The sequence below is a fragment of the Alosa alosa genome, chromosome 1 (assembly GCF_017589495.1).
Source record: "Alosa alosa isolate M-15738 ecotype Scorff River chromosome 1, AALO_Geno_1.1, whole genome shotgun sequence".
Lineage (NCBI taxonomy): Eukaryota > Metazoa > Chordata > Actinopteri > Clupeiformes > Clupeidae > Alosa > Alosa alosa.
The window spans coordinates 12,521,763-12,548,727 of record NC_063189.1 but is presented as its reverse complement, the minus strand read 5'-3'; the positions used below and the strand labels follow the sequence as shown (position 1 = coordinate 12,548,727).

At 42.1% G+C, this 26,965-nt stretch overlaps 2 protein-coding genes across 2 annotated transcripts; one reads left to right on the top strand and one right to left on the bottom strand.

The window, feature by feature from the left end:
* Positions 1–3,049: 3,049 nt before the first annotated feature.
* Positions 3,050–13,046, top strand: nmnat2 (nicotinamide nucleotide adenylyltransferase 2). The gene is made up of 11 exons (XM_048258923.1): positions 3,050–3,295; positions 6,453–6,541; positions 7,572–7,639; positions 7,784–7,862; positions 8,949–9,072; positions 9,759–9,839; positions 10,158–10,202; positions 10,725–10,801; positions 11,095–11,196; positions 11,414–11,481; positions 12,257–13,046. Exons 1-11 carry the CDS (start codon positions 3,211–3,213, stop codon positions 12,357–12,359), a joined length of 921 nt encoding a protein of 306 aa, XP_048114880.1. The 5' UTR covers positions 3,050–3,210; the 3' UTR covers positions 12,360–13,046.
* A 1,744-nt stretch (positions 13,047–14,790) lies between these two features.
* lamc2 (laminin, gamma 2) lies at positions 14,791–26,965 on the bottom strand. Its single transcript, XM_048258909.1, has 22 exons — positions 26,801–26,965; positions 24,223–24,393; positions 23,965–24,052; positions 23,654–23,778; positions 23,374–23,505; positions 23,042–23,231; positions 22,653–22,765; positions 22,350–22,565; positions 22,058–22,234; positions 21,303–21,536; positions 20,725–20,861; positions 19,543–19,699; positions 19,238–19,443; positions 18,989–19,068; positions 18,702–18,839; positions 18,323–18,461; positions 17,701–17,850; positions 17,225–17,339; positions 16,715–16,911; positions 16,182–16,340; positions 15,833–15,932; positions 14,791–15,489 (listed from the first exon to the last, which is right to left on the bottom strand). The coding sequence occupies exons 1-22, from the start codon at positions 26,874–26,876 to the stop codon at positions 15,233–15,235; spliced, it is 3,357 nt and encodes a 1,118-aa protein (XP_048114866.1). The 5' UTR covers positions 26,877–26,965; the 3' UTR covers positions 14,791–15,232.

The window sequence follows — 26,965 nt, the reverse complement described above, 5'->3', positions numbered from 1 at the left end:
GTTCTTTGTTTAATCTTCTGTGTTCTGTTCTTTTAGGCAGCCCAGTCATGTTGATGGGCAACATGGGTCGTGCTGCTGTCTTGTCTTGTCTTGGTTTTGCTTTGGTTATTTTATGTTTGGTTTTTGTGTTGCCTGTCTTGTCCTTCTGTTTGTAACTTTTAAGTTTATTTAGTAGGGAGGTGGCTCTGAGGGGGGCTACTCTGAGCATACGTGTGGTGTGGTTTTGTGTATTGCTTATCGCTTTGCTGTGTGCCTTTGCTGTGTAATAGGTGAGCTTTTCTTAATGCTTGCATGTAAAATATTTGTGTGGACCTCCATAGTTGCCACCCTCAGATCCCCACCCGTTTGTGTATTAATAAATCCTTTGTTTTCCTGGAATCATGTCTCCATGGTGTAATTACGAACCTGAAAGAGCTGTCTCGGTTTAGAGGTACGATCTCTTAAAGATTCCCTGATGCACTAGGCCTCAGGGTGGCGTAGTCAGGCTACTGTGATTGGCCCCTTGGCCCTTCCAAAGTATTACCCTGTTACATTCGCAACAACAGTTCTTAATTCAGTGTAACCAGAGACTTTCTAATAAGGAGACACAGCACTCAAAATATCCTCCATAGAAATGCATGGGGCTAGTTTGTAACGCCAATATGGCCGTTGTCTACACATATCCCACCCCTTCCTCTGCAAAACGTCGACATGTGAATACATTGAGCCAATCATGTGGTGTGATGTGAATACATTGAGCCAATCATATGGTGTGTTGTGACATCGTGCCAATCATGTGTTGTGAACTCGCCGCTGGAGCAAGGTTGGTCTCGTAAAGCCTTGCACACGTGCATTTCTGCCGAATAGGATGCCCGATGAGTGCCCAAAAAGCGTTGCAATATGGCCACCGAGTGGAGGGACTTGCCTAAAAGGACTTTGGTGTAACCTAGGTTACAGTAATAGACATTAGTCTTTTGGCCAAAGTTCCGCACATGGAACTTCATTGGTTTGTTAGGTATCCAATTATTACCACTTTCGTTCGAAAATTCTAAAACAACAATGTTTTTCAATACTTCAAAATAACATTAAATGAACCTTACATTTTTCAGTAGCCATAGGTGTCTAGATTTGAACAAAATCTGTTTTGGTTCTTCACGGGAGCATTTACTGCCTGAAATATTAGATTTTGTTTACCACACTCGGAGGTTAGTGCTGGCCTGGTGGGTCGCCTATTTACGGCATTTCAACGGCACATGAATGGTTAGACCGAGAATTCTCGTCATGAAATTAAAATTCCACTGGAGCTCCAAGCGGATGTGTACACGCAGCCTTACAATACTGTTTACAGCTCTTCCAGTCATGGTAAAATGTGATTTTTGGTACATAGCTATACACCTATGGTGTGGGTGCTTGTGTTTCTTTAGGTATCCGCCGTCTTGGTTTGTATAGAATGGATATTACAGTAAGTGACACATACACGCAAGACGGTGGAAATACGGGACCGACGGTAATAGGGGGAGTTCCGATAGATGTGTAATTGTGTTTCTATTGTCATGCCAAGTGTAAATACATGAGTGTAAATGTAACATTTTGGCTACAGCTACATCAGGTACCCTATGTAATCTAGCTAGACGCTACTGATTGATAGAGGTTTTCGGCTAGGCTAGTTGATATTCACTTTAAAAACTAGCTTTCTGTAGGCGGAGATTGATTTTTACATGTTCTATCTCTTTTTTCCTTTCCATCGCAAGGGCACTTCAGTGACGCAGTGCTATCTGAGAGAGAACTTGATTTTTTTTTTCTTCCATCAGAAAGGCACCTGTAAGGAACATCAGGTTTATCCCATTGTAAAGGCACCTATCATACCACTGCAGGGGCATCCATCAATCCATCCCAACCAGTGGGCCGCGGCTGAAGTGCCCTTGAGCAAGGCACCTAACCCCTCACTGCTCCCCGAGCGCCGCCGATGTAGCAGGCAGCTCACTGCGCCGGGATTAGTGTGTGCTTCACCTCACTGTGTGTTCACTGTGTGCTGTTTGTGTTTCACTAATTCACCGATTGGGTTAAATGCAGAGACCAAATTTCCCTCACGGGATCAAAAAAGTATATATACTTATACTTATTAGGAAACTTCCTTAAATCGATACAAGTAGGGGCACCCTTTACTTCACTGCATCACATATTAGCCACTAGAGGAGCACCTAGGCCTACTTTGGCACTCAATGCAGTACAATATACAGGGCTGCAATTCCACTGCATTCTGGACGGGAAATGACACCCTTTGGAACACTGGCATGTAGGGGCAGCATAGAGGGAACTCCATAATGGCACCCTTTTCCAATGGAGGGACGCACAAAGGGAATGCCAAGTATAGGTAATTTTAAGGGGGGGGTTGCATTATGCTTAACACTAGAAGGGCACTCATTAAGAAACATTCTTCAAACGTATTGTTGGCTCTCTGACGGCACTGAAACATTTTTCTCATGTTAAGGTCAGACTATAGGGCAGTTTTGAGGGCCCTTTAACATGTTTATTTTAATCATGGGGGCACCAGGTGGGACGGTCGTGGGGCGGTCAAAAGGCACTGGTGTGCAGGGGTGGGTGCAGGCCAGTGCCTTTGGATATAGATGTAGAAGTGTCATTTAAAGCTGCAAAATGCTTTTTGGCAGTGAATTGTATAGCCTCTAAAGGTTGTGCATACTATTAGATAAGGTAGGCTATCATTTTTGTCCATATTATACACTGTATTATCTGAATTCTGAAATATTCTGTCGAATAAAGAATAAACATTGATGAATGCTTCATATTTCAAAATTATTTCAGAGGAAGACTTAAAGAGCTAACTGAGACCACTGACCACCCAAAAAGGGTGTTGACCCGCAGCAGCCATAGCCAGTGGCTTCAGAGCACAAATTGGGAACGTGAAACACTATAGGCTTATCCTATAATAGGCTATATGAATATAGCCTATATGAATATATGAATATAGCCTATACATTTATGTAGGCTAAACAGTGGAATAATCATTGCACTCTAGTTTCCCATAACGGTGATCGGCGCCTTTAAAGATTGGACAGTTGAGAAATACCCTGTGACGCCGTGCATCTTGCCGAAGAGACGGGGATACTGCCGCATCCGAATGAACCTCGCCTATCGCTGCGGTCGGGAAAGGAACATAACAAAGGCAAAACATCGGCCACTTAACCAAACGTGGCTTAAAATACTCGGATAATGACAGAGACTACTAAAACGCACGTTATTCTGCTGTCATGCGGAAGTTTTAACCCAATCACTAAAGGACATATTCATATGTTTGGTAAGCTTGTGGGTCTGTTTTTTTAATCGGTAGTTGCGCACCACCTTTGTGAGTATCTGTGGTCTACAACAATTGGATCAATACGTAGATCCATTTGGGCTTCGGTTCATTTTGGTATCGCGCTGTAGCCTACCACGACTAATTTATGTTCTAAATCGCTGTCCTAAGTGTGGTGCTGAAATGGGCGACGGCCCTTATGTCAGCATTAACTGGCTATGTGTAAGGAATATGATTGTGTTTTCTATATCTTCGGCATGCTTTAACGTTAACCGAAATGCCATTTTACATCTTGTTTTTAATCATTATTCTCTTACAGAGCCATCTCTTAAAATCACTACCGTTTCACATGGCGTCACTGTTTGCCTACTAAGTGCGGCATGGCCTGTTAGTTACCAAAACGCCCGTGGAAAGGGGGCGAGGAGTATAGCGTTCTCAACTGTTTGCTGAAAGAGCATAATTATACAGTAGCCCTACTCTATATTTATATAGGCTTTAACACAAAAGCAACCCCGAAGATTAGTTTATCTTGGTGAAAATGATCGGAAACTTATTCAAAAGTGCTTCAATAGGCGTGGACCAACGTTGAAGATGCAGCCAACCCGACTGCGAAACATCCGTTAATTACCTTTTTGTCCTATTTGACGTTGACGTAGGGCAGGCTATTGGATAATGGTTAGGCTACCCCATAAAAAGGCCCATCAAGCGTGGCCTGTTAATGGTTGGAAGACAGGTGGGCTAGAATAGACAGTTTACTTTTGAGAAGATGTTGCCTCAGGGTGCTCTGAAACCCAGAAACGTAGGTTTTTAGTCTTAATTTCTTCTACTTAATGGAATTAGTCCATTATATGTCGTCACTGTTGTTAGACTATATCTACATATTACATTAACATAGGCTAGATAATTACATGTATGTCGCCTAGCTAAATCCAGCTTGTACATTCAGAAAACACAATCATGTTATAATGTCTTCTGAAATGGCACTGGAAGGATGCCATTGGCTAATTATATGCTATTAGAAAATATAAGGGGGATTTTCAGTTTTTTTACAAGACAACTGTTAGGGGCAGGGTTGCTGCAAAAATGATGTATGCCATGGCTACAAATGCAGCTGGATCTGGAGTTTCCCCAAGGGGGCATTCATATTTTCTGTGACCTATTTTTCAAATCCTCCTCTTTCCCTGTCTGCCTCAAAGCAGAGTGGGAACAGGGAGGTTTCATAGTATCCAGCTTTTACAAGGTAGTTGGAGATCAGTTCTCTGAATTGAGTAGGCCAGATATAATGATTGTGGGAACACAACATATATTTCACTAATTAATTCAACAATGACATATGTCATCTGTCTTTTTATCTGTTTATTCATGATTTACATACAAATCTGTCTTTCTTCAAGATTTTGTATCCAAGCTATGCCAATGTGTTAATTTCCAGTTACAAGAAATAGATTATTTACCACTTGTGGACTGTTCCTCTGACCTGAAATGTTTTTTGCTCTGGACTTCATGCGGCATAAGATGCATTTCAGGCAGTCTGAATACTTGGCCTGTAATTAGAGTGTCAATGAGTGTTGTTAAATGTCAGGCATGTCACATGTAGTGATGCGCTTAGCCTTAGTCAGAGACAGCAATGCAGTCAGTCTTAGTCAGAGGGAGTAAGCATAGATGTGTGCAACTAAAGCGAGATATTATTCTTAGTAATCTGGGGAACTTGGCACACCAGGTCAAACCAAAAGTAACAAGCCTCGGTGTCATCTTAGATGCAGAGTTAAGTTTTAAGCCCCATATCAGTAAAGTTACTCAGACAGCCTATTTCCACTTGAGAAACATTGCCAAAGTGCGGCCCTTTTTAACTCAACAAGATGCAGAAAAGCTAATTCACGCCTTTATCACTAGCAGGTTAGACTACTGCAATGCACTTTTCACTGGTCTTCCCAAAAAACATCTAAAGAAATTGGCACTCATACAGAACTCTGCGGCTAGACTTTTAACTAAGACTAAGAAGAGAGAACACATCACCCCTGTGTTGGCTGAACTGCACTGGCTCCCTATTTCCTATAGAATTGATTTTAAGGTTATGTTAATTACTTACAAAGCTCTGAATGGCATAGCACCTTCATATATCTCTGAGCTTTTAATATCTTATCAACCACAAAGGAAACTTAGATCATCCAATTCTAATCTTTTAATCGTACCCAAAGTGCTCCACAAACAAAGTGGAGAAGCTGCGTTTATCCATTATGCCCCCAAACTATGGAACACCCTGCCTCTGTACATCAAGCAGGCGAAGTTCAGTAAATATTTTTAAAAAGATCTGAAAACATACCTGTACAGGAAAGCTTTTAGTTAACTCATCTTATCCTGTAGACTACATTTTCAGATTATTCTACATCTGCTACTATTGAGGGCGCAGCCAGCCAGAAGCAGATGGGCTCCCCTATTAAGTCAGGTTCTGCTCAAGGTTTCTTCCTGGAATATGGGAGTTTTTCCTTGCCACAGTTGCCATATGGCGTGCTTGTGGGGGGTAAGAGGGTTAAGGCTGCCAGTCTTATGACGTCATTTTCTATATTTTTGATATGTTGCTGAGTATAACATAAACAGCAAAGAAAAGTGATTGATAATGACTGACTGACTATTATTGTGTTACATGCTTCAAATGTAAAGCACTTTGAGCTGCATTCTGTGTATGAAAGGTGCTATACAAATAAAGCTTTATTATTATTATTATTATACAAATAAAGCTTTATTATAACTATTTTCAAACAAGAAACCATGAGTCAACTTTGGAAAACCCTGTGACTTTCACAACTGAAAACAAACATACATTAGCTGAATGTGACAGAAACATATAGACCAATCCTGGCTGTACACTCAAATTGCAAAACTCACTTATGCTTCAACTGGTCATTTTGGTCAAGGCTTAAAATATGGAGGTATTCAAGAGGTCACCAAGTGATAGCAATATTCAAAGAGTTTCTTCAAACACGTCTTTGTAATAAACAATTATTTTCAATAACATATTGCAATGACTGAAATAAACAAGTTGTCACTTCAATAAATACGATTTTTTATTAACCATACATCCGATTGTTATAATATGGCACAGGTCATATATAATAATATTATGTATAAACATAATAATTACTCTGTCTCCACATTGCAGAGAAAGCCAGAGAGCATCTTCACAAGACTGGGCGTTTTATAGTGATTGGTGGAATTATTTCTCCAGTTCATGACTCCTATGGAAAACCGGTAAGGAGTACTTTTGCTGACCAGTTTTACCTCAGCCATTTCCCTTAAGGCACTCAGGACTGACTGCCTGAAATGACAGCATTTAACTGTGAATGTATTGATTGCTCATTATACATTTGAAATGAATTGGCCTGCATTGGCCGGAATCTATTGATACAGTTTTGATATATGATGTGCAAGATGCAGTGACACCATGCCTATAATTGGATATTTGGATAGTATTTGGATAAAATATATATGTTATATTTGTATATTTAAATGTAAATGTAAAATGGTGGTATATTCATTATAATGCACTTCCCTCTAAATAGATACTATCTATATCAGATACACTTGTGAGCCTTTTTTCTGGAATTAATCAAAAGCTTGTCCTAGTTTTCCTATCTGAGGCTAACAAAAACATGAATAATACATGTGCAGGAAGTGCTGTTTCTAAAAACCAGTCTTTGAACTTTTCTTTGTTGTGTATTTCATGGTGGTGGTGTGTTTTTTAAAAAAAAAAATTTTTTTATTCTATACTGGTGTTTACTTCATGTAGGGCTTGTTAAAATGACTTCTTCTGACAGTAAAATGTCTGCAGTTGTATTTACCACATTTTCTAGACAATGCAACACAGTAAAATGTCTGCAGTTGTATTTACCACATTTTCTAGACAATGCAACACGGTAAAATGTCTGCAGTTGTATTTACCGCATTTTCTAGACAATGCAACACAGGGTTTAACATCTCATTTCATTTGCTCTTTCATGATATTAATGATATTTAAAATAGTATGTGCAATTCATGATCAACAATTTATCATCATTTTGCATTAGGTTATCAGACTTTGATGACTTTGAAAGCTGTGTTTACCCACAGTACATGTGAATCACAGTAGTATAATAAAGTAGTTCTATAGAAGGCTACTGTTCAATTACTTTAAAATTTCCCACAATACTGTTGTGATTTACAAGAATGTGCTGTGCAGAGGATTTATCCAGTAGTATAATGTCCACATAGCACCTGAATTGTTAACTGTGTGCCTGTGCAGGGTCTGGTCCCCAGCAGACATCGTCTTACCATGTGTCAGCTGGCAGTTCAGTCTTCTGATTGGATCAGGTAAATGTTCTTCTTCTTCCTTTGAAGTGACAGACAGCACCTTGGTTACCAGCAGTGAAGTAGTTCGCCAGCCACCTTTCAAGCTCATAAATAGTTTCAGTGATGTTGACATGATTTGCTGATGGCATGTTGGCATGTGCACAGGGTGGACCCCTGGGAGTGTTACCAGGACAAATGGCAAACTACCTGCAGTGTGCTGGAACACCACCGAGACCTCATGAAGGTAACACAACGGCATCTGAACACAGACACCACAGATCAAACACACAGATCAAATAAACATTCTGCAACGTAAATATTTGAAATAATTTGGCATATACTGTAGGTAGGTTTCAGAATTCCTCACATATTTGGTGATTGGTATCAGTTCAAGTATTTTCTTACTAATCTATTTCTAATGTAATAAAATCAAACAGTTATGAATGGAACTGATCATATTCCCCTGTTAATCCTTTCATATTCTAATGAGAAATAAATCCATTACTCTTATACCACTATGCGCTACAGTACAATCTACAGTTATAGATTTAGGCTTTCCATATATGTTTTCAAGACTCATTTTAGCTTCCTTCTGTATGTACAGTACATATTATGTAGCCTACTGTGCCATCATTCAGCGTATGTTTCCATGGAAACAGAGAGATTCAGTCCAAGCAGTAATGTTGCTTAAATCTGGTGCCAGATCCAGCAGTCCCATTCATCGCTGGGAAGTCCTTATCGCTGGGAAGTCCTTATGAATGAATTCTCAGCTGTGAATGTCAGAGTCTGCATCAGAACTATGATGCAGAACTATTTGACCAGATACTGATAAAATGATGCTGATTATGTAGACCAGTTTATTTGTGTGTGCGAAAGCAAGGTGCTTGAGATTGCTTGAGATGCTTGTTTTAGGTATTTGCCTTTAAGGATTAAGTATATTGTATTAGATATGTGCTCAAACCTAGTTTGGGGGTGACCTCTATGTGGTAGCTAACTGTAATCATAGTAAAATCTACTGTAGTCACTGTAATCTAGTGTACATCTAGCTAATGTAGGAAAGACTGACTCTATGTATTCATATAGCCTAAAGACAATGCTCAACATCAAATAGGCAGCCCTAAACAGTCACTGGGAGCCTACTAGTTTATCTGTCATTTTGTACATTTCGCACCAGCCACACATCACTGTAACACTGGCATCTTGACATTCATGTAGAATTGTGTAATTGTGTATAATTTTATATTTTTTTACAGGATCTGATCTGATAACTATTATGAATTTGGAAATTTGTAAAGATTACAAACCCTTCTCTGATGTATTTTCTCAACAGAGAGTGACAGGGTGTATTCTCTCCAATGTGAACACACCCTCTACAACCCCTGTGATTGGCCAGCCGCAGAATGAGACCTCAACCATCTACCAGAATCGTAACACAGCTAACAAACCCACAGTTGGTAAGGCACTTCTCCACCTTCCCCAAGTGCCTCACACTGTGCTGTGCTGGGACTAATGGTGCGTTCCAGGCAACCCGTAACCCGTGTTTTCACAACCTTCTACCCATGAAAGTGCCCTGGAACGGCTGTCAAACCCGTAACAAACTACCTGTGAATCGTTGTACTCCCAGTTACTGTTTTTGACGTCATACACACATAAACAACAGCCGCAAAAGGGTTTGTCATGACTTGTTATGACTTTGCCTGGAACGCTACTAAGTCACTAAGTAGTGAGACTTGAAGTTGTAACTTACGGGCTAAAAATTGTATCTGGAACGTAGCATAACTTGCTTGTGTCTTTATTGTTGTGTGTCTTATGAAACTCCAATTGCATTTCCTGTTTGAGTTGGTAGAACAAGTGCTTTCTCTAGGTTTTCACAGAGAAACAGGAAATTAATTGGCAGAATTGTCATTGTTGTCACTTTGTTAAATTTGACGAATATGACTCCAGAACTAGTAACAGTGTTAGCCTCCCCCGATAACAACAAGGCCCTTGTGAATGACTGCTGTGTCAGCATTTTAGGAGCCTTAGATGCATCAGCTGTCTACACCACACTCAGTCCATGCTCAGGCTTTACACTTAGCTTTTATGTGCATGATGTTGTGGTGTTGTGGCGCTAGCTTCACCTGACTCTTCCTATTTCCAGTTAAACTGTGGGGAAAGATGAGTGAAAGCTTTGGCAAAATCTGTTGTGTTCGCCCAAACATGGACCGTTTCACCTTTGTGGGTAAGTATACAGTTTCATCATTAAAGCCACAGATTATTAATATTCCCTTACATTCTCATACTGTACATACCCATACATGTTAAACATGAAGCAATTCCTATCCAATGTGTATAAATGCTAAGGGTGTTATCAGTTTGATCTTGGTATGGGCTGGAATATGGATACTCTTCTCCTCATGCGGTGTCTGAAAATCTAGCTCATAATTGCTGTGCATTATTCATGGGCACGTCGAACAGGAGAAGCATGCATTTAACATGAGCAGTCTTCTCTACTAAACCACAGTCATCTCTGAAACTTGGCCTCCCTTTGTTCAAACAGATGAGAATGCCAACCTGGGGACTGCCATGAGATATGAGGAAATTGGTGAGTTTGTGTTTTTTATGCTCCAAATTCAAGGAAAACAATTTACAGTGACTCATTTCTAATCGTTTCAAGCACAAATGCCCCGCTGGGATCATTCAGTTGTCAGCTTTGTATTTTGAAGGGATTTTTCAACTCATGTAATCAGTGTTTATTGTTATTTGTGTTATTGTTAATCTTCATGAGATGAACTAAGCAGATTTTTTAAGTAAGGGCGCTGTCTGTCAGTCATTGATCTATATGCCCTGATAGACTTTGGAATTGATGGAAATATTGATGTAACCCCTGCTGCTCAGTCCTGCTCATTAAATCAAGTGATTCTTGCCCTCTCGGAAATTTGACATCTGGCTTTTTATGTGGCTTCAAATAGGGATGTTTCAGAGGTTTAAATCAGTCAATTACTGTTGCTGTCTGTTGATACTGTGTGGACCTTTTGTAATGTGCTGATGTGGCAGTGTTGCAGTATATTTTTGTTTGACCTGCCTGTTGTGTAATCTTGCGGTTGATCACTGTTCCTGTTTTTAGAGCTGCGTATCCTTCTCCTGTGTGGAAGTGATTTGCTGGAGTCCTTCTGCATCCCGGGCCTGTGGAAAGAGAGTGATGTAAGCTGAGTTCTGCTGCACAGGAGACCTTGTCCTTCTCTTCTTTATTGGACAGAGCGGTTACACAATTTCAAACATGTTTTTTTTTTTGGAAGTGTGGAAGTGGTCCTTTTTCCATCAAAAACCAGAACAATGAGACAGAAAGCCCAGAATCTAAATGGGTAAACAGTTGACTGTGTCAACAACAGAGCCCTTTTGTTCTTTAGCTTCAGTGCTAGTGTGAGTCAGCAGCACATCAGATACAATTGATCATTTACACACTATACTGAATGGAGCCGCCCTTTGTTTTGCAGATGGAGGTGATTGTGGGAGACTTTGGGATAGTGGTGGTGCCTCGGGATGGAACTGACACAGAGAGGATAATGAATCATTCGTCTGTCCTGCGCAAGCATAAGGTAAACACCAAACCTACTGTATATTACATGAGAACATCTACAAGTGCATTGAGGTGTCTTGCAGAGTGTTACTGTAGCTGTTTCAGAGGTAAATTAGTATGTAAAGTGAGTAAGGAAAGTATTATTTTAAGCTCAAATGTCTTTCGTATGATCTTGTTTCATTATTCTGGTGTTACGTTATTTACTTATGAATCTTATTCTATTTTCACTTTTACAGGACAACATACTTGTGGTAAAAGATGACATCAACCACCCGATGTCCATTGTCAGTTCGACCAAAAGCAGGTAGGTGAATGCCACAGATTTTTAAGTGCTCCATTGCTTCGTGAGCTCCATGAGTCCTCTTAATTTTTTGCCTTGTGATGTTCATCATGAGTCTGTCATATGGCTATAATTTCAAATATCAATGCACACCACTAACTGGCCTTGGTGTTGTGGGAGCCATGCAGTGAGAACAAGTGGTGATATTTGCAAATCTATTGAGACCACAGAGGGCACAGTCTAGTAGAAATAGGTTGAGTAAGTAGTGATAGTAATAATAATAACTAATAACTAATAATACTAATAATAACTAATTTGAATGATTGGCAAGTGCAGAGAGTGCAGAGAAGTTAGGTATTTTTCAACCTAGGGTCTATTTTACACTTTGACCCCAAGCCCAAGTGGAACATGATGAAGATGTTAAATGTGATTTGTGATTTAGATATTTCACAGAAATGGCGTGGCTTCATTTACAGAGCACTTCCTTGTTTTTACATTCCCACACTCAAGTGTCACCCTGACCCACCCATGTTTGATTGTAAGGTCATGTGCATGGTATTATAATAAGGATTTTACCCAATAATGAAATCAGCTTTCCATGTACCGACAGCCCGACCGCATTGCGACCTGTGTGTCAACTCATACAGATTACAGCCTGACTTATTGTCCACTACAATGTGTACCGACAGCCCGACCGCATTGCGACCTGTGTGTCGACTCATACAGATTAGAGCCTGACTTATTGTCCACTACAATGTCCTGCAGTGCCCGTGTCAATGTGATATTTTCCTCTCGGCAGACTGGCCCTCCAGCATGGTGATGGCCACGTGGTGGACTACCTCTGCCAGCCCGTCATCGACTACATCCTGCAGAGTCAGCTCTACATCAACGCCTCAGGATAGGAGGGGTGCAGCAGCATCCATCCCAGCCGTAGTTCTCGTCTGTCTCTGTGTGTCCGTCTTACAGTATACTCCTCCTGCGCTGTCGCTTTTCCATATAGAGGAGCATTAAGTATCCATGTGCTTTTCTTACTGTCTCATAGTGACTCACTGGGCCTGAGAGTGTACAGTATTGTGCCTGAGAGCTCTGTTTATATGGACTTCTTCCACCAATAGGATTCTTTGGACTGTGATCGGGGAAGGGGCCAATGGGCGAGACAGAGAGAGGGGGGATGGGGACAGTAAGCGATTGGTCATGTGGCAAGAAAGTGAGAAGGAGAAATGAAACATTACCTGCTGTAATGTTGGGCTCTGCTGTTTAATTTCCTATTGACACTTTCCTCAAGTGCATGCATGGATTTTTTATTTTATTTTGCGCATGAGATCTTCTCCTTGCTTATGTAGACTGTAGTCTGTTGTGGCAGTGTGTGCTGAGGAGCTATATATTTGCATAGACGCATTCCATCTCTGTCCCCATTTTCTATTATCTACCGTCATTGTATATAGGAAAACTGGATTGCTGTTGTGTTGCTGTTGCACACTTACGACTGCAGTGCTCTGTCTGCAGTGTGCCGTCATGCATACATGTACATTGTTTTGCACACTTCTGTACACGTCTTTCTCTTTATGAAAATATCATTTCACACAGTGCTGTTGTTTGCTTGCTTAAATACTACCACAAATCCTCAGATAATTCTCAGATGCTTAGTAATGAGATGAACATGTCATCTGTGGCATTCCTCAGCTGTGTGTACTACAGAAGTACAAAGCTACTAGACGAGAAGTCCAGGTTGGTGTATCCCGGTCAGAATCGTCACAGCCACCCACTCCGAGTGCATGGAATCCCCAGAGAGGACGCTGCAAGGACGCGTATACAAACATGTGAAAAAAAACCTCGTTCTGAGCAGCTTGTCTAGCTGACAGGCCAGGGAGGATGGGGAGGACAGGGCCATTCAAACAAGTCTGTGATTGAGAGCGAAGATTAAAACAGACTGAAGGGGGGCAGCTGTCACCAGAGGAGGGAGAGCTCATCTTCTGGGAGGGGAAAGCAAGGCAGGCAGTGAGAACAAAACAAAACTGAGAGTGCACGGTTTTCAGTGTGTCATGTTCCCCCTTGGACACAAGGATTAGCCTGTTACAGTTTAAAATGACAGATTATCCCAACCAATTTGTATCCATCTGTTTGTGTACTGCTAGAAGGATATAGCAGGTTAATGATAAATAGTGATAAATATGCTACACATGACAAAATAATTCCAACCTATGCTAGAGTGATGTAAATACAGTACACTCTAAGAAAGAGAAGAATGTAAAGAAGAAACAGGGTATAAATCCATATAATAGAAAACGATTTCCTTAATAATAAAAAATAATGTTAACATGTTCTCCCATTGCTTTGCCTTTGACCCCAACAAGTGTCAGTTTTTCCTTTCCTGTAGACTTACAGTATGGTGATAATGTTTTGGGTAAGATGAATTTTATTTCACAGAGGAACTTTGTTGGGTTGTAAGGAGTGGAAAACGTGGAAAAGAGTAGTCTGCAAATGGCATACTTGAATTTCATAGAACTATGACCAATGCAACACACATTCAGTAATATTTTTAAACTTGCATGAAATTTGTAGGTACATGTTGGGGGAATTCCCATTTCCCACATTTACAAGAAAACATGAAATGGCATCAACATTCCGAGCAACCTGTATGAAAAAGATCAATAAAGTGTGCGGTAATATAATAAAAATCTTCAGAGCATGGCTTTTGCTCATCAGCACCTCATAGACCACCATATTGCCTCACTGCCATGCTACCCATCAAGACAAAGGGGACGACTCCTCCTCTTTGCTACTTTGGCCAAATCTGTCAGCCAGTTTAGCAAGTCTTTGTTTTCTTAGCTAGTCTCAGCATAGATACAGCAAGATGAACTATTTATCAATGTGTGATAAGAATAATTTAGTACAATTATAATTATAGGACTCTTTCCATTAGGGCAAAGTGACCAAATTCACACAAGGAGATCAATCGGGATCATTATCCTTAAAGACCTAAAGAGGATGGACAATCATGACCACCTAGCCAGTGTCAAACTCCAATTCAATGGTGTGGACATGGCTTAGGGCTTAGGCTGTCATAACAATAACTGAGCCACCTTTTTTAATGTTTTATTAATGTTTATTTGTATTCTTGATGTTGAATTTCGCATCATGCTGTGTAATGTGAAATAGGCTTGGTTGTTGATCAGCCACTGTGGGTCCCTGCCTTACAGCACAAGGAATTTATCACCTATCCTGTGTAGTATGTCTCAAAATGTGTCAGAACCAGTAGGGTAAATACCACCAAGAAGAAACTCAATTGCTATGTTCAAAAGCGTAAATAAAAAGAACAGAAAGAATTGCATCTTCTCCCATAAGTCCATACTTTAATGATATGCAAAATAAATACTGAGTGGTTTCGCGAAACAACAGTGGCAACACGAGAGTTCTGTTTGTCCCAACAGTGATTAAAAATGATTTGGTTTTAGGTGAAGATGGTCATTTTAGATAAGGCACATTTCACAGAACTTCACAGTCGGCCTTCCTACGACATGGCACTGAATTTGGAGCTCAGACTTAACACACACTCATACACACACACACACACACACACACACACACACACACTACACATCCACAGACTTTCACGATGAAGCAACAGAAGTTAAACAAAAAAACATTACAAGTGTATGAAAGAAAATGAAAATATAGTGCATAATTCTGCCATCTCCAGGCGTTTGTAACATGCTGAAGCAGCAGGTGGACATTCCCAAAAGCCTCTCCATAACGAGAATGGGATTGTCGATCCTCAGGGCCTCTCGATGGGCGGCGCATTGAAGCAGCCATTGGGGATCCTGGCACGGATGTCCTCCAGGTTCTCGATGTCGGCCATGATGGCGTCAATGTTTGCGCTCAAGTTTGAGAGGGCGGTCTTCTGCCGCGCATCAATGTCCTCCAGCTCCTTCAGCCGGGGCAGAAGCTCCCCGGCCACACGGGTGGTAGCAGTGTTGACGGCTGCCTGGAGCTCATTCACCTTGTTCAGATCCACAGGTCCACTTGTGGAGCCTGAAAGAGGATGAGAGGATGAGAGGTTAATCGTGCACAGCTACATAGTTCCATTCTCTAGTCTTTATCTGATAAGATATTTCTTTTCAAATTGATATGTAGAGCTCCTTGACTCTCTCCATATCATTCAGTCTATAATGTACATTTGTCATGTACTTGCCAAACTCCTTTTGTAATTTGGTGTAGCCCGACAGGAAAGTGTCATTTTCACTTGCAAAAAGAGCTTCTAAGACATTGCAGTTAATTGCATGTTCTATAAACCCTTGCCATGTTTGCCTTCAGTGGTAGAGCCCTACACTTATTTGTACACACACAGGTCTGTTTTAGGCACAGTTGCACTTACCAAAAGCATTTAGAAGGTCAGTGACCGTCTTGAGCGTCTCCCCAACAGCAGTTCTGGTGCCCTCTGCATTGCCTAAGGCAGTTGTGGCATCTTCTGCAACCTAAGGAATTTAGAAAATAGAGAATGTTGGTGTGGTTATGTTAACATGCATTGACTTGTGTGTGTGTGTATGTGTGTGAGAGAGAGAGGGAAATAAAGAGAGAGAGAGAGAGAGAGAGAGAGGGAAATAAAGAGAGAGAGAGAGAGAGAGAGAGAGAGGGAAATAAAGAGAGAGAGAGAGAGAGAAGAGAGAGAGAGAGAGAGATGCTCACCTGTAGTACTGTGTCCAGAGAGAGAGAGAGATGCTCACCTGTAGTACTGTGTCCTTCTGGGCCTCTGCTATTTTTGTCTCCTCTTTGATTGCGTTCAGCACATCGTCCGCCCGGTCCTGAAGGCCATCCACATCCCCTCTGAGGACACCAGCGTTCCTCTCCAGCTCCGTGGACAGAGTGACCACATCAGGCATTCCCTGCAGAGAGCCGCACATCCACAGATCAACACATTTAGCTCTGACTGTGACTCTGACTTGTCATCAACCACCCCACCAACAGCCAAGGAAATTCCTTCCTCTAAATTTGCTACAGCTCTGTTTCAGACAATGGACTTAATGGGCAATGGGCAGAAAGAGAAGTCAGTTTCCATTTAAATAAGTGCATTCCCCAAATGGAAAAGTTATTCCTGATATGAAACACTGTTCTCTGGCCTGGCTGACTCTACACACTAAGTTCATTGAGGCCTGGTGGCCATTACTTCCTGTCTCAGCGTGACCCCGGCACAAGCTGCATATTTGCATATGAACTGGAGTGTGTTAATGTGCACAGATCCCAGTCTGTTTCTCCATACCTCCAGACGGGTCACTATTTCCCCCAGTGTGCTGATGGTACCCAAGGCTCCATTGTACGGTGTGTCCACACTGTCCAGGACTGACATTGTCTGGGCATTAGTGGTAACTGCGTTTCTGATGGTGCCATTGATACCAGGCAGCTTAGAGATGGCGTCCTCTGCCAGTGCTTTGTTCTCACTGATTTTGTCATCAAAGCCTAAAAATACAAACATAAAAACTTAAATGACAGACTGGCACCTATACACACACATATATATGGGTAAGGTAAACAGTTGTAGAGTTAAGATACTTGCACAGGAAATCAGGGCATTAAATCACAATGGTAATTAGTCTATTACAATGTAATTAAAGGTGTAATTACAACATAACAAGGACCCTGTAATACAAATTATTACCCTGGATTTCTGAATAAGAAAGAATATGTTCTGTTAATACCTCTAAACATGACTAGGTTTCATGGACTTCATAACTCACAATGTAGAGAGCGATTGGGAGCATAAATGACTTACCTCGTAGCGTCTCCAGGGCGTCCTCCACTCCACTCATGTTGTCGTTGATGCCTTTCAGAGCCAGGTCGGCCACAGCTTTGGCAGCATCTGCCCTCCCAAGCAACTTGTCATATTTCTGCAGGGGAACATAGAAACAGTGTCAGAGTGGAAACAACACTTGACTTGCTGTCTTGTGTCTGGCCAATAGAAATAAAAACATATCCCACACATCCCATGGAACCAGAGGTGGGAAACCCTGGCTTCAGAAATTAATGTCCTACTATGTTGTTTCTATCTATCCCCTCAAAACAGGTGATTTCACTAATTAAGTAATCTTGCCAGTTGTGCTACTTAGAATCTCCCTGTTTAGTGAATGGGTGTAACAAATATATGGTAGGACTTTCCCACAAAGCCATGTTTCCCACCCCTGCCAGTGACCGACACCGTCACAAAATCAACACTTTTTGCTTTAGTATGCTGAAGTTGAGTTTATATACCTGCTGGGCGGCCTTGGCCTGGGCCAAGAGGCTCTCAGCTTCGCTCTGGTCAGCGTCAACATCCTTCTGCAGCTCCTGGTATGCGGTCAGGTTCCCCTCCATCCACTTCTTCAGGCTGTTTAGACTGCCTACCAGCGTAGCCATGTCCTCCTGTAAAAGAGGAAGAACAAAATGAGAAGACTACAAGAAATCAATCAGGAGATACAAACAAATAACAGGTTGGCTCACACAAACACAAACACCCACACACCCACACACACACACACACACACACACACAGGACTCCATGGAGACCTGTCCCAGATTGCTCAGTCTGTTACTGGGACCATTAATGAGATGCTGTTTCATCCCCACATACACTTGCTGACTCATGTCCTTGAATCATTCCCAACTTCATCATTTAATTTCTTTTGTAATTTTAGAACTTCATTGATTTAAAACACCCAAAACAGTGCTTCAAAAAAGAACCCCCAAACAGATACTACTTTGACAGCATTAAGGAGCCACAAACCCAGCTGTACATGCTGCTGTGGAGTTTAATTCTCCCTAATCCTCAGTGCTGTTATGTACTGATCTGTGTTAGCCATGACACAGGCGAGTGTGTGTGACCAGAGGCGCGTACCGTGGGAGGCTGTGGGAGCACCAGAGAGGAGATCTGCTTCAGAGTGTTGGCTGCAATGTCGCTCTCCCCTGTCGCCGTAGTAATCAGGCCGGACGCCTCGTTCTGCATAGCCTTCACCTCAGAGCCCTTCTTCTCATATCTTACAAAGGAAAAGAACTGTTAGCCTAGGGTACACTTCTCCCATTTGTTAAAAAATCCTCTCTTTTTGCTTTAGAGTGCTGATAGTTTTTAGCATAGTTAGAATCAAAGAATCACAGTATTAATGATCTGATGGCATATATCATTCATAATAGCAAAAGTTAAACTCTCCAATTGTGTACTAACAAGCCACTGTGTCACTATGACATTTAATTACCATAATTAAGAAAGACAGACTTACAGAGCCTTGAGGTTGACAATCTGTTCCTTCACTTTGTTCTCTCCTGTCATAGCGGTTCGCATCAGGTTCAAGGCTTTCTCTGCATCAGACAGGGCACTGTTGGCAGTCTTTTCAATGAAATCTGCTCTCCCCTGGTGCCTGTTGAAAACAACAAAGATAATATGTTTTTTCTTCTTAGTATAGTATAGTATAGTATAGTATAGTATAGTATAGTATAGTGTAGTATAGTATAGTATAGTATAGTATAGTGTAGTATAGTGTAGTATAGTAAAGCTATGTTGACTCACTTCTCTGCCAGCGTAGTGGCCTTCTGGACTAATCCAGTCAAAGAGTCTGAACCCACAGCAGCATCACCTGAGGGGAACTCCTAATAAGGGGAGAGGAGACAATGATCTCACTTATTTACTTATAAACATATTTTGGAATATACAGAAAGCAGATAAATATTTTGACAACATTATAAGCAACTACAAACAATAAAAGGGTGAAATGTAAGGCAAAATGCCATTATAGATCATTATGATGCTGTGACTTACTGCTTGCCTAAGCTCCTGTTTGGCTTGCTGTAGTTTTAGCTTTGCACTCTGAACTAGTTGCTGAATGGCAGAAACTTGTCTCTTGTACTGCTGCTCCTGTAGTTTGATGTTGTCCATGGTTTCAGCCAAAGACTGAATATCTCTGTCCTCTCCCAGCTGGGTCCCACTGACTTTATTTAGCCTCACCTCAAGACTCCTCTCCATCTCTAAAAAATGGAGATAAAGACATTTCAGGCATGATTACAAACAGCGATGTGTGTGTGTGTGTGTGTGTGTGTGTGTGTGTGTGTGTGTGTGTGCTGTACCTGAGAGTTTCTCTGCTTTCCTCTGCATGTCTGCCACCACGTCCTCTAATGCACGGACGCTTCTCTCCATCTGAGCATCATTCACAGGCACCTTGCCGCTTGCAATCTCATTGAACAGGGCCTCAATCTCACGGACTTTACCAGCATAGTTATCTATCTGTGAAACAGGGGAAAACACCATTAACCACAAAAAACAGATGGAGATATCAAGGTTGTCATTCATCGCTACATTAAACTTAAATATAAAAAAAGATGTTATACTGCACAGAGATAGCCGGCACACAAACATCACAGTTTATAACTATGATGTTGAATGTGGTAACTGTGATGGCTTTGCAGCAGTATAAGAGAGGTCCATTAGGGATTAAGGCGAGGCCTGTGCTGGGACACCTGGCCCAGCGTCCAGATTAATCCTATCCACATAGCGATATTTAGCGCAGCCCCTGCCCTAATGTCAAGAGGACACAGCACACAGTCTAGCAGCAGAAGCAGCTGCTGGAACCTCCCTGCTCCGCTAGGCTGAACACACGCACAGCGTTGGGTGTTCACATCGGCACGGCTCGTTCTGACAGCTTAACGTCAGTGATTACGGGGGGAAATCACACAGTCCCAGATGCATACCTCTGTAGGTGTGAGGAAACGGTCTGTGGAGTGCAATTAGGCTGATCCCACTAGTGGATTAAAACTTTGACTGTTGCTGTGGCTTAATGCCAAGAGGCTTTTCAGATTTTAGGTGACACACTAACGTCACGTTAACGGCAATCGGCTAGGACGCTTGTGATGGGGTCAACTAATCTCCCATGGCAATTGAGTCCAGCATAGCAAACATCATTGCTGTTGCATCTGGCTCTGGCTGTGCCCTATTACACAACCAAGCAAGGTCACTACCCTAGAATGGATTACAACCATGCATGAGAACAGCACTAGGTGATTTATTTATTTGTTGAGAGTGGATGGGTCTTGTTATCACTTTGGTCACATGACATACAGTGTCTGTCATTCTTGGTCCAAAAACACTGTCACATCTCTCATTTTTACATCTTCATATACTGTAGCTATGTCAAAAATATGTTGCTAAAACAAAATAAGCTGGGGATACATCACTGGGGTTGTCTCTGGGTAGTACCTCTTCTACAAGTGAAATAAAACATAAACATCGGTGTCAAAGTGTTGCTGCCTTACCTTGCTCTTGAGCGGGTCAAAGCAGGATGGGCATGAGGATTGATGGCACCTGAGGCCTTCATAACCGGGCCTGCAGTCACACTGGCCGGCATCGCTGCAGTCCTGAGCAAAGGAGCCCATGGGATCACAGGCACAGGCTACAGGAGAGGACAAGACGACACAAAGTCTTAGCGCAGGCTTCTGATGTGTGGTGAGTCGCCTTATGGCGTTGACAATTAATGAAAATGTTTCTGGACTTACAATGATGATGTTTGTGAATATGTTACATAAACAGAATTCCCCAACATTATTGTGCACTACACACTACTCATTTTACTGCTATTCGTTTGGATGTCTGGGTAATCTAAATTTTTCACATAAACTTTGTCAACAACGAAACTATCGTCAATTGCCAATCTATCGCCAAACGCATCAACATGCACAGAACATAAAGGGACAACAGTCAGCTGTTATCCCTTAGATATACTGCATGTCATTACAATGGATTAAGAAGCATACATTTTAAACCCTTTCACAACTCAAACAACGCACTGTTTCTTTAAGTGCTACTTTATTAACAATATGTCCCAACTTCACACCTTTGCACGCATCTCTGGGGTTGCTGTGGTAGAAGCCTGGCAGGCAGTTTTCGCAGGAGGGGCCGCTGGTTTTGTTCTGGCACCTCAAACACTCCCCTGTGGTGCTGTGACAGCTCCCCACCAAGCGGAGGTCCACGTGGCCATTACACTGGCAGGGCTGGCATGGTCTCACAATGCCTCTCTCGCCAAGGGGATCACCATAAAAACCATTAGCACAGACATGGCAACGAGAACCTGGTTGGGAGAGAAGAATGACATCATACATTTACTATATTTAAGCGCTTCCGTAGCCCTATGGAGAGGACGTCGCTGTGCGGAGCACATGAAGAATTGTGCCAGCATCGCCGATTCGAATCCTGCTTGATGACGTGGCCGCCGCTGTCAAGCGATCTCCCGTTAATTTATAGGGCGGTGGTAGTGTAGTGATAAAGGGCTAGCGTGTAGTAGCCGGAAAGTTGTTGGTTCAATTCCCGGCTTCCACCGTTGTGCCCTTGAGCAAGGCACTTAACCCCAAGTTGCTCTGAGGACAATGTGATCCCTTGTAGCTGACATATGTAAGTCACTTTGGTCAAGAAGTGTCTGCTAAATGTAATGTAATGTAATGTAATGTAATGTAATATAACACACTTAAGATTATATACTTATATTATATGCGAAAGATCATTATTATCTGGGTTTCATGATGTTATGACATAAGATCAACATGTAGTCTGTCTGAGATCTAGTCACTTCCTCCTCTCTCTGGAGTTACTAACCTGAGGTCCCCAGTGGGCAGCGGTCACACTTCACTTGCAGTGTCCCAGACATCACCGAGCACCCGCTGCCACCAGGACAAGAGCATGGTAGGCAGGTATTGGGCCTCTGTGGGTTGTTGTAGGAGCCAGTCGGGCAGGACTGCCCAAGGGAATCGTCATCAGATGAGTAACACTCTCCTGTTGGGAAACACAGGTTGGAGATCAGAGAGTGAAGTACAGCGCATGTATCTTTTCTCTGTCACTGTGTGTGTTTTTTGATCAGTGGGTGAGAGTTCATTTTTTGACCACTCACCAGTCTCTGGGTCGCAGGTTCCTGCCTGGCAGGCACAGGGCACACAAGAGCCGAGTGGGCTGCTGTCAGAGGAATGTCTCTTGTACCCTGGGGCACAGCGCTCACAGAATTGGCCTTCATACCCTGTGGGGCAGCTGCACTTCTCAACCCAGTCTGCGGGGGTGCCAGTGCCCTTACGAGCAGACACAAGGCTCACATTGTCCAAATAACCACGTCCTTTGGGAGAGGAGAAAATAAGACTTTCAGAGACAACTTCAAAAGGGAATTGTTTAATTTTCTATTTAACATATAAGAAGCACGCACCATTTTCCCCAAACGTCCCCCTGATCATGATGGCAGTTAAGTTGCTCAAGAGTTTCTGGAACTGGAGGGATGACAGTTCAGGCTGCCATTTGCTGCCAGGCTTCTCATCCAGTCTGTAATCATAGAGAAACGCCCATTAGTCATCTTAGCGGTTAATGCAGACAAAGCAGAAATGGTTTAATTAATGTAACCACAATACTGTGGCTGTCTACATAATCTGTTATTGCTTGCAGATTCAGTAGGGAGAGGCTTGCTGCTAACACCTGTCTGTAGTTAAGTTAATTGTCTATGTGGGACTAGTGATATGATATAAAAGATATGATGCAGTTGATACTGCATGTAGACAGTTCTTTATTCTTTATTGGCTGAGTTGCTGTAACTTTCCCTACCTGAAAGTGTAGGAGATTTTTTTGGCACAGGCCACCACCGTCCTCAGATCACCCAGAGAGGCAGACACTTGAAGTCCCGCCCCCTGCAGCACCACATCGGACACGGAGGGACGGCGGGTCCCTCTGTCCAGGCGGAGGGAGAAAGACAGGTTCTGGCCATAGCTGAGGATCTGATTGCCCAGGTATGAGGCTGTATAAGGGACATAAAGACAGGATTTGAATCATTTATAGCCACGTACAATGGAGGACCGACACCTGTAGAAGTAGAAGAGACAACTGCAAATGTCTCCATTTACTTTCTTGGGCATTAAGCGAGTGGAATGAGCACTTACATGGGGCATAGAAATAGATGGGCAAGATGTCCTTGGAGATGGCCTCTAGGTCTCCGTGAGTATGTGACCAGCGGAAATGAACGCTCGGTGGGGTTACACCCTGGGCAGTAGCGACATGCCATCCCTCATCATCTATGGACACACAAATTCTATTTATCACATTGATACTAGAATCATTTGTCATTTTATACCTTAAATGGATCAGGGAGTCTTTTGAATAATCATAATTCATTAAACGAAGAGATACATTAACACAGTCATCACTGCAGTTATTTTTTACCTTTTTGAAATGATGAGGTGATGTTATGGACAGAATAACCAGCTGCTTTAGAACAGTCACTTGAGTGTCCATTACAGAAGCAAGGCAAGCAGTCCTGACTGTTAGTCTGTCCCCTACATTTTAAACTGCAAAAAACAAATGAATGAGTTAGAACAACTGCAAGGTCTTTATTAACAGTGGGGATCTAGAGACCCAAACTATGTCAGACTCTCCCAAATCATTCTACAAAACTGGACTAGTGAAGAAGTTTAATTACATCATACAGATTATAGCACAGACTAACAGATCATGCTTTTGGCTCTCACACTTACTTGAGAGGCGTGCGGTCACACTTCTCCCCCGTAAAGCCCGCTTTGCAGCTACAGCGGCCCTCGCTGTCACACCGTGGACCCAGTGAACCTGTGAAAAGAAACACATTCTTTTAAGGACTGGGACTGCTCTTCAAAAAGGCTCACACAGAATCATTAGTCTAAATGTTAACACATTAAGGAGAGTGAAATTGGGAAAGATTTCATATATATGCAATAAATAAGGAGAGATCCTCCAGCATTATTCCAATGCATCCTCACCTGTAGGGCTGCAGTTGCAGGAGATGCAGCTCTTGCCTGCCGCCTGGTGGTAGAAGCCCTCCTTGCAGCTCTCACAGTGCCGCCCCTCGGTGTTCCCTGTGCACTTCACACAGCGCAGCCCCCCGGCATCCATGACACAGTACAGCGCCTTCCCATTGCACTGGCAGCTATCTGTGGTTGAAATAAGAAAAGATGCTACTCGTCAGCAGAGAGCAATAGCCTGCACATCATCAGATTATGAGATGTCTCAGACAAAAACTCCAGTGTTAGGAAATATTCAAACACCACTTGGTGTGTAATGATATACTGACTGCCTCCAGTAAGATGTTGGTAGACGCTTTCTGGGCTAGGAATAAAACATCCCTGTAGGCAAGAGTCCCGAAAACCTCAAAGGAGACAATAGGATCCTGGGAAGAACTCACTACCCTTGACATTCAACAATAATATTTACTTGCATCTGCCACAAGTCTTCTTACACCACACCCATTTAGACCAATGTGGTGAGATTTATGTCTATGATAAACTTTCCTGACAAAGTACTTTGTCAGCCATGCATGGTGGTTTCTAAGCAATCTCTTGAGAAACACATGCAGGCTTACTGCAACACAAAATCATGCCCATTTCTAACAAGTCTACCAGCGAATGCCCACAGTCTGTCAGTATCAAAGCTACCACTGAATGCCCGAGAGATGGGCTAGTTCCCTCCACAGCAAGATCTCATCCACAGCTGAGTCCTCATTCAGAAACAATCTTTTTGAATCTGTCTTTCAATGTCTTTTTACCTTACTCTCCTGTTGTGTAACAATATGACAATGTCCCTGCGGTCTGAACAGGTCCCCACAGGTAAGGAAAACTATGGAGTCAGTTTAATGATAAAAGGTGATACAAAGTCTGCACCACCCAAAAAGCCTCCATGTGCTTGGATCAGACACGCTCATTTTACCCACAAAGGTGACAACAACATCCTACAAGCAGGGGCTTGGGCTTGGGCCTGCCCTCCCATAACACGCCTACGAGTCAAACCCTCCCTTACCCTCAGGTCTAATAATTGTAAAACTAAATGTACACATCCCAAGTCTCCCGGAAGTTCCGGGAGTCTCCCGCATATTGATAACGGCTCCATGACCCCCGCAAATTAGATAAAATCTCCCGGAATCTAGAGCGAGCGATCAAGAGCACGCACACAAGACCGAAACTTCAAATTGTGCGCGCACACGACAGGGATGGAGAGAGAGAGAGAGGTAGTGTGTGTGTGCCAGAGAGCATCCTGATTGGCCTGTTTCAGTTCAGTTCAGTAGAAGCAGGAGCGTCATGGCAGAGGAAGAGTGCCTCCCAAATAGGAACATTTAAGACCCATTTCACATCAGACTACAGTGACTTTAGCATTGTCATGGCGGGTTAAATGATTGCTAAAGACATGTTGAGGTGAGTTTAACAAGTGTCATTTCATGTGCATATTATTCAGGACTAGCCTACTAGATGACTATTTGCCAAGGCTACATAAAGACCAAACTACCAAAATCTACTTTATTATCACAATTTCTAACTATAGGCCTTCCTTATTTGGTGTGCTGAGTAGAGACAAGTAATTAACAAACATAGGATATTCATCACTATTTCAGTATATAAGAAGGCTAAAGTAATTTTTTATATATATATATGTATATATTTTTTTTTTTTTTTGGGGGGTACCTCCCTGAAATGGCTTTTTGCAGGTTGGGATGTCTGCAGATGGGTTAACAAAACGAGAAAAGATGGATCTGGCCTGAAGTCAATGTAATATGTTGGGGGAGAAAATGAACATGACAATCAGGACAATTGAGTAAATGTAGAAGCATGATTTTAAACTCTGTATAGAGACACACTGTGTATTAAATCATAATAGGCCTAACTGAAGGCCTGTTCATTTCTTCTTCTTTTTTTTAGACACAAAATCGCCTGACCCAGAACTGATACAGTACCAGTCAAAAGTTTGGACACACACACACACACACACACACACACTTATTCATAGTTTTTTTCTCAGATTGCTTTTTTCCTACACTGTACAATAATATCTACAACATTCAAAGTATAACAGAAGACTAAGCGTCCCCTTGGAATTGTAAGGTTCTATCTGCATTCTAAGTAGTTCTGAGATATTGAGCTTCAAAGTTTTAGAATTCTGTAGAGTTGTATTGATAAGTGGAACAAGCATGTCCAAAAATGCAACTTCAAGAAACATCTCACCTCACCTTATGAAGTTGTCTCAGAATAAGATATGTCAGTAACTTAATTTTGACAAAAATGTCAGATAGAACCTTATAATTCTAAAGAGATGAGGTCCCTAAAAATATACTTGCCTATTTCCATGCCAATGGAAAATATATATATATTATACTTGTTTTGCTTACAACACAAATCCATGCAGGCCATTTCATAATCTTAGCCACCTGCAAAAATGCGTTGTCATCCTTGAGATTTAGTGCACAAATGGTTTCCATTCAACTAGCATGCGTATCACCCTAAAACCAAGGTGTTCTTTTTATCAGCATCACAACATCTCCACACATGACTTTTCCATTAACTTTGTACTCACTTTTGCCGTGTCGATACGTTCCATGGACAGGGAAGGAGATGAATACCATGCAGAGAAATATCCCAACACTCCTCATATTCCAGAACTATACCAGTTACAGTTACTATATCAAATAAATACTCAAAAAAATCTCAAAACTAAACTCAATGGTTTGTCCGCTTCCAA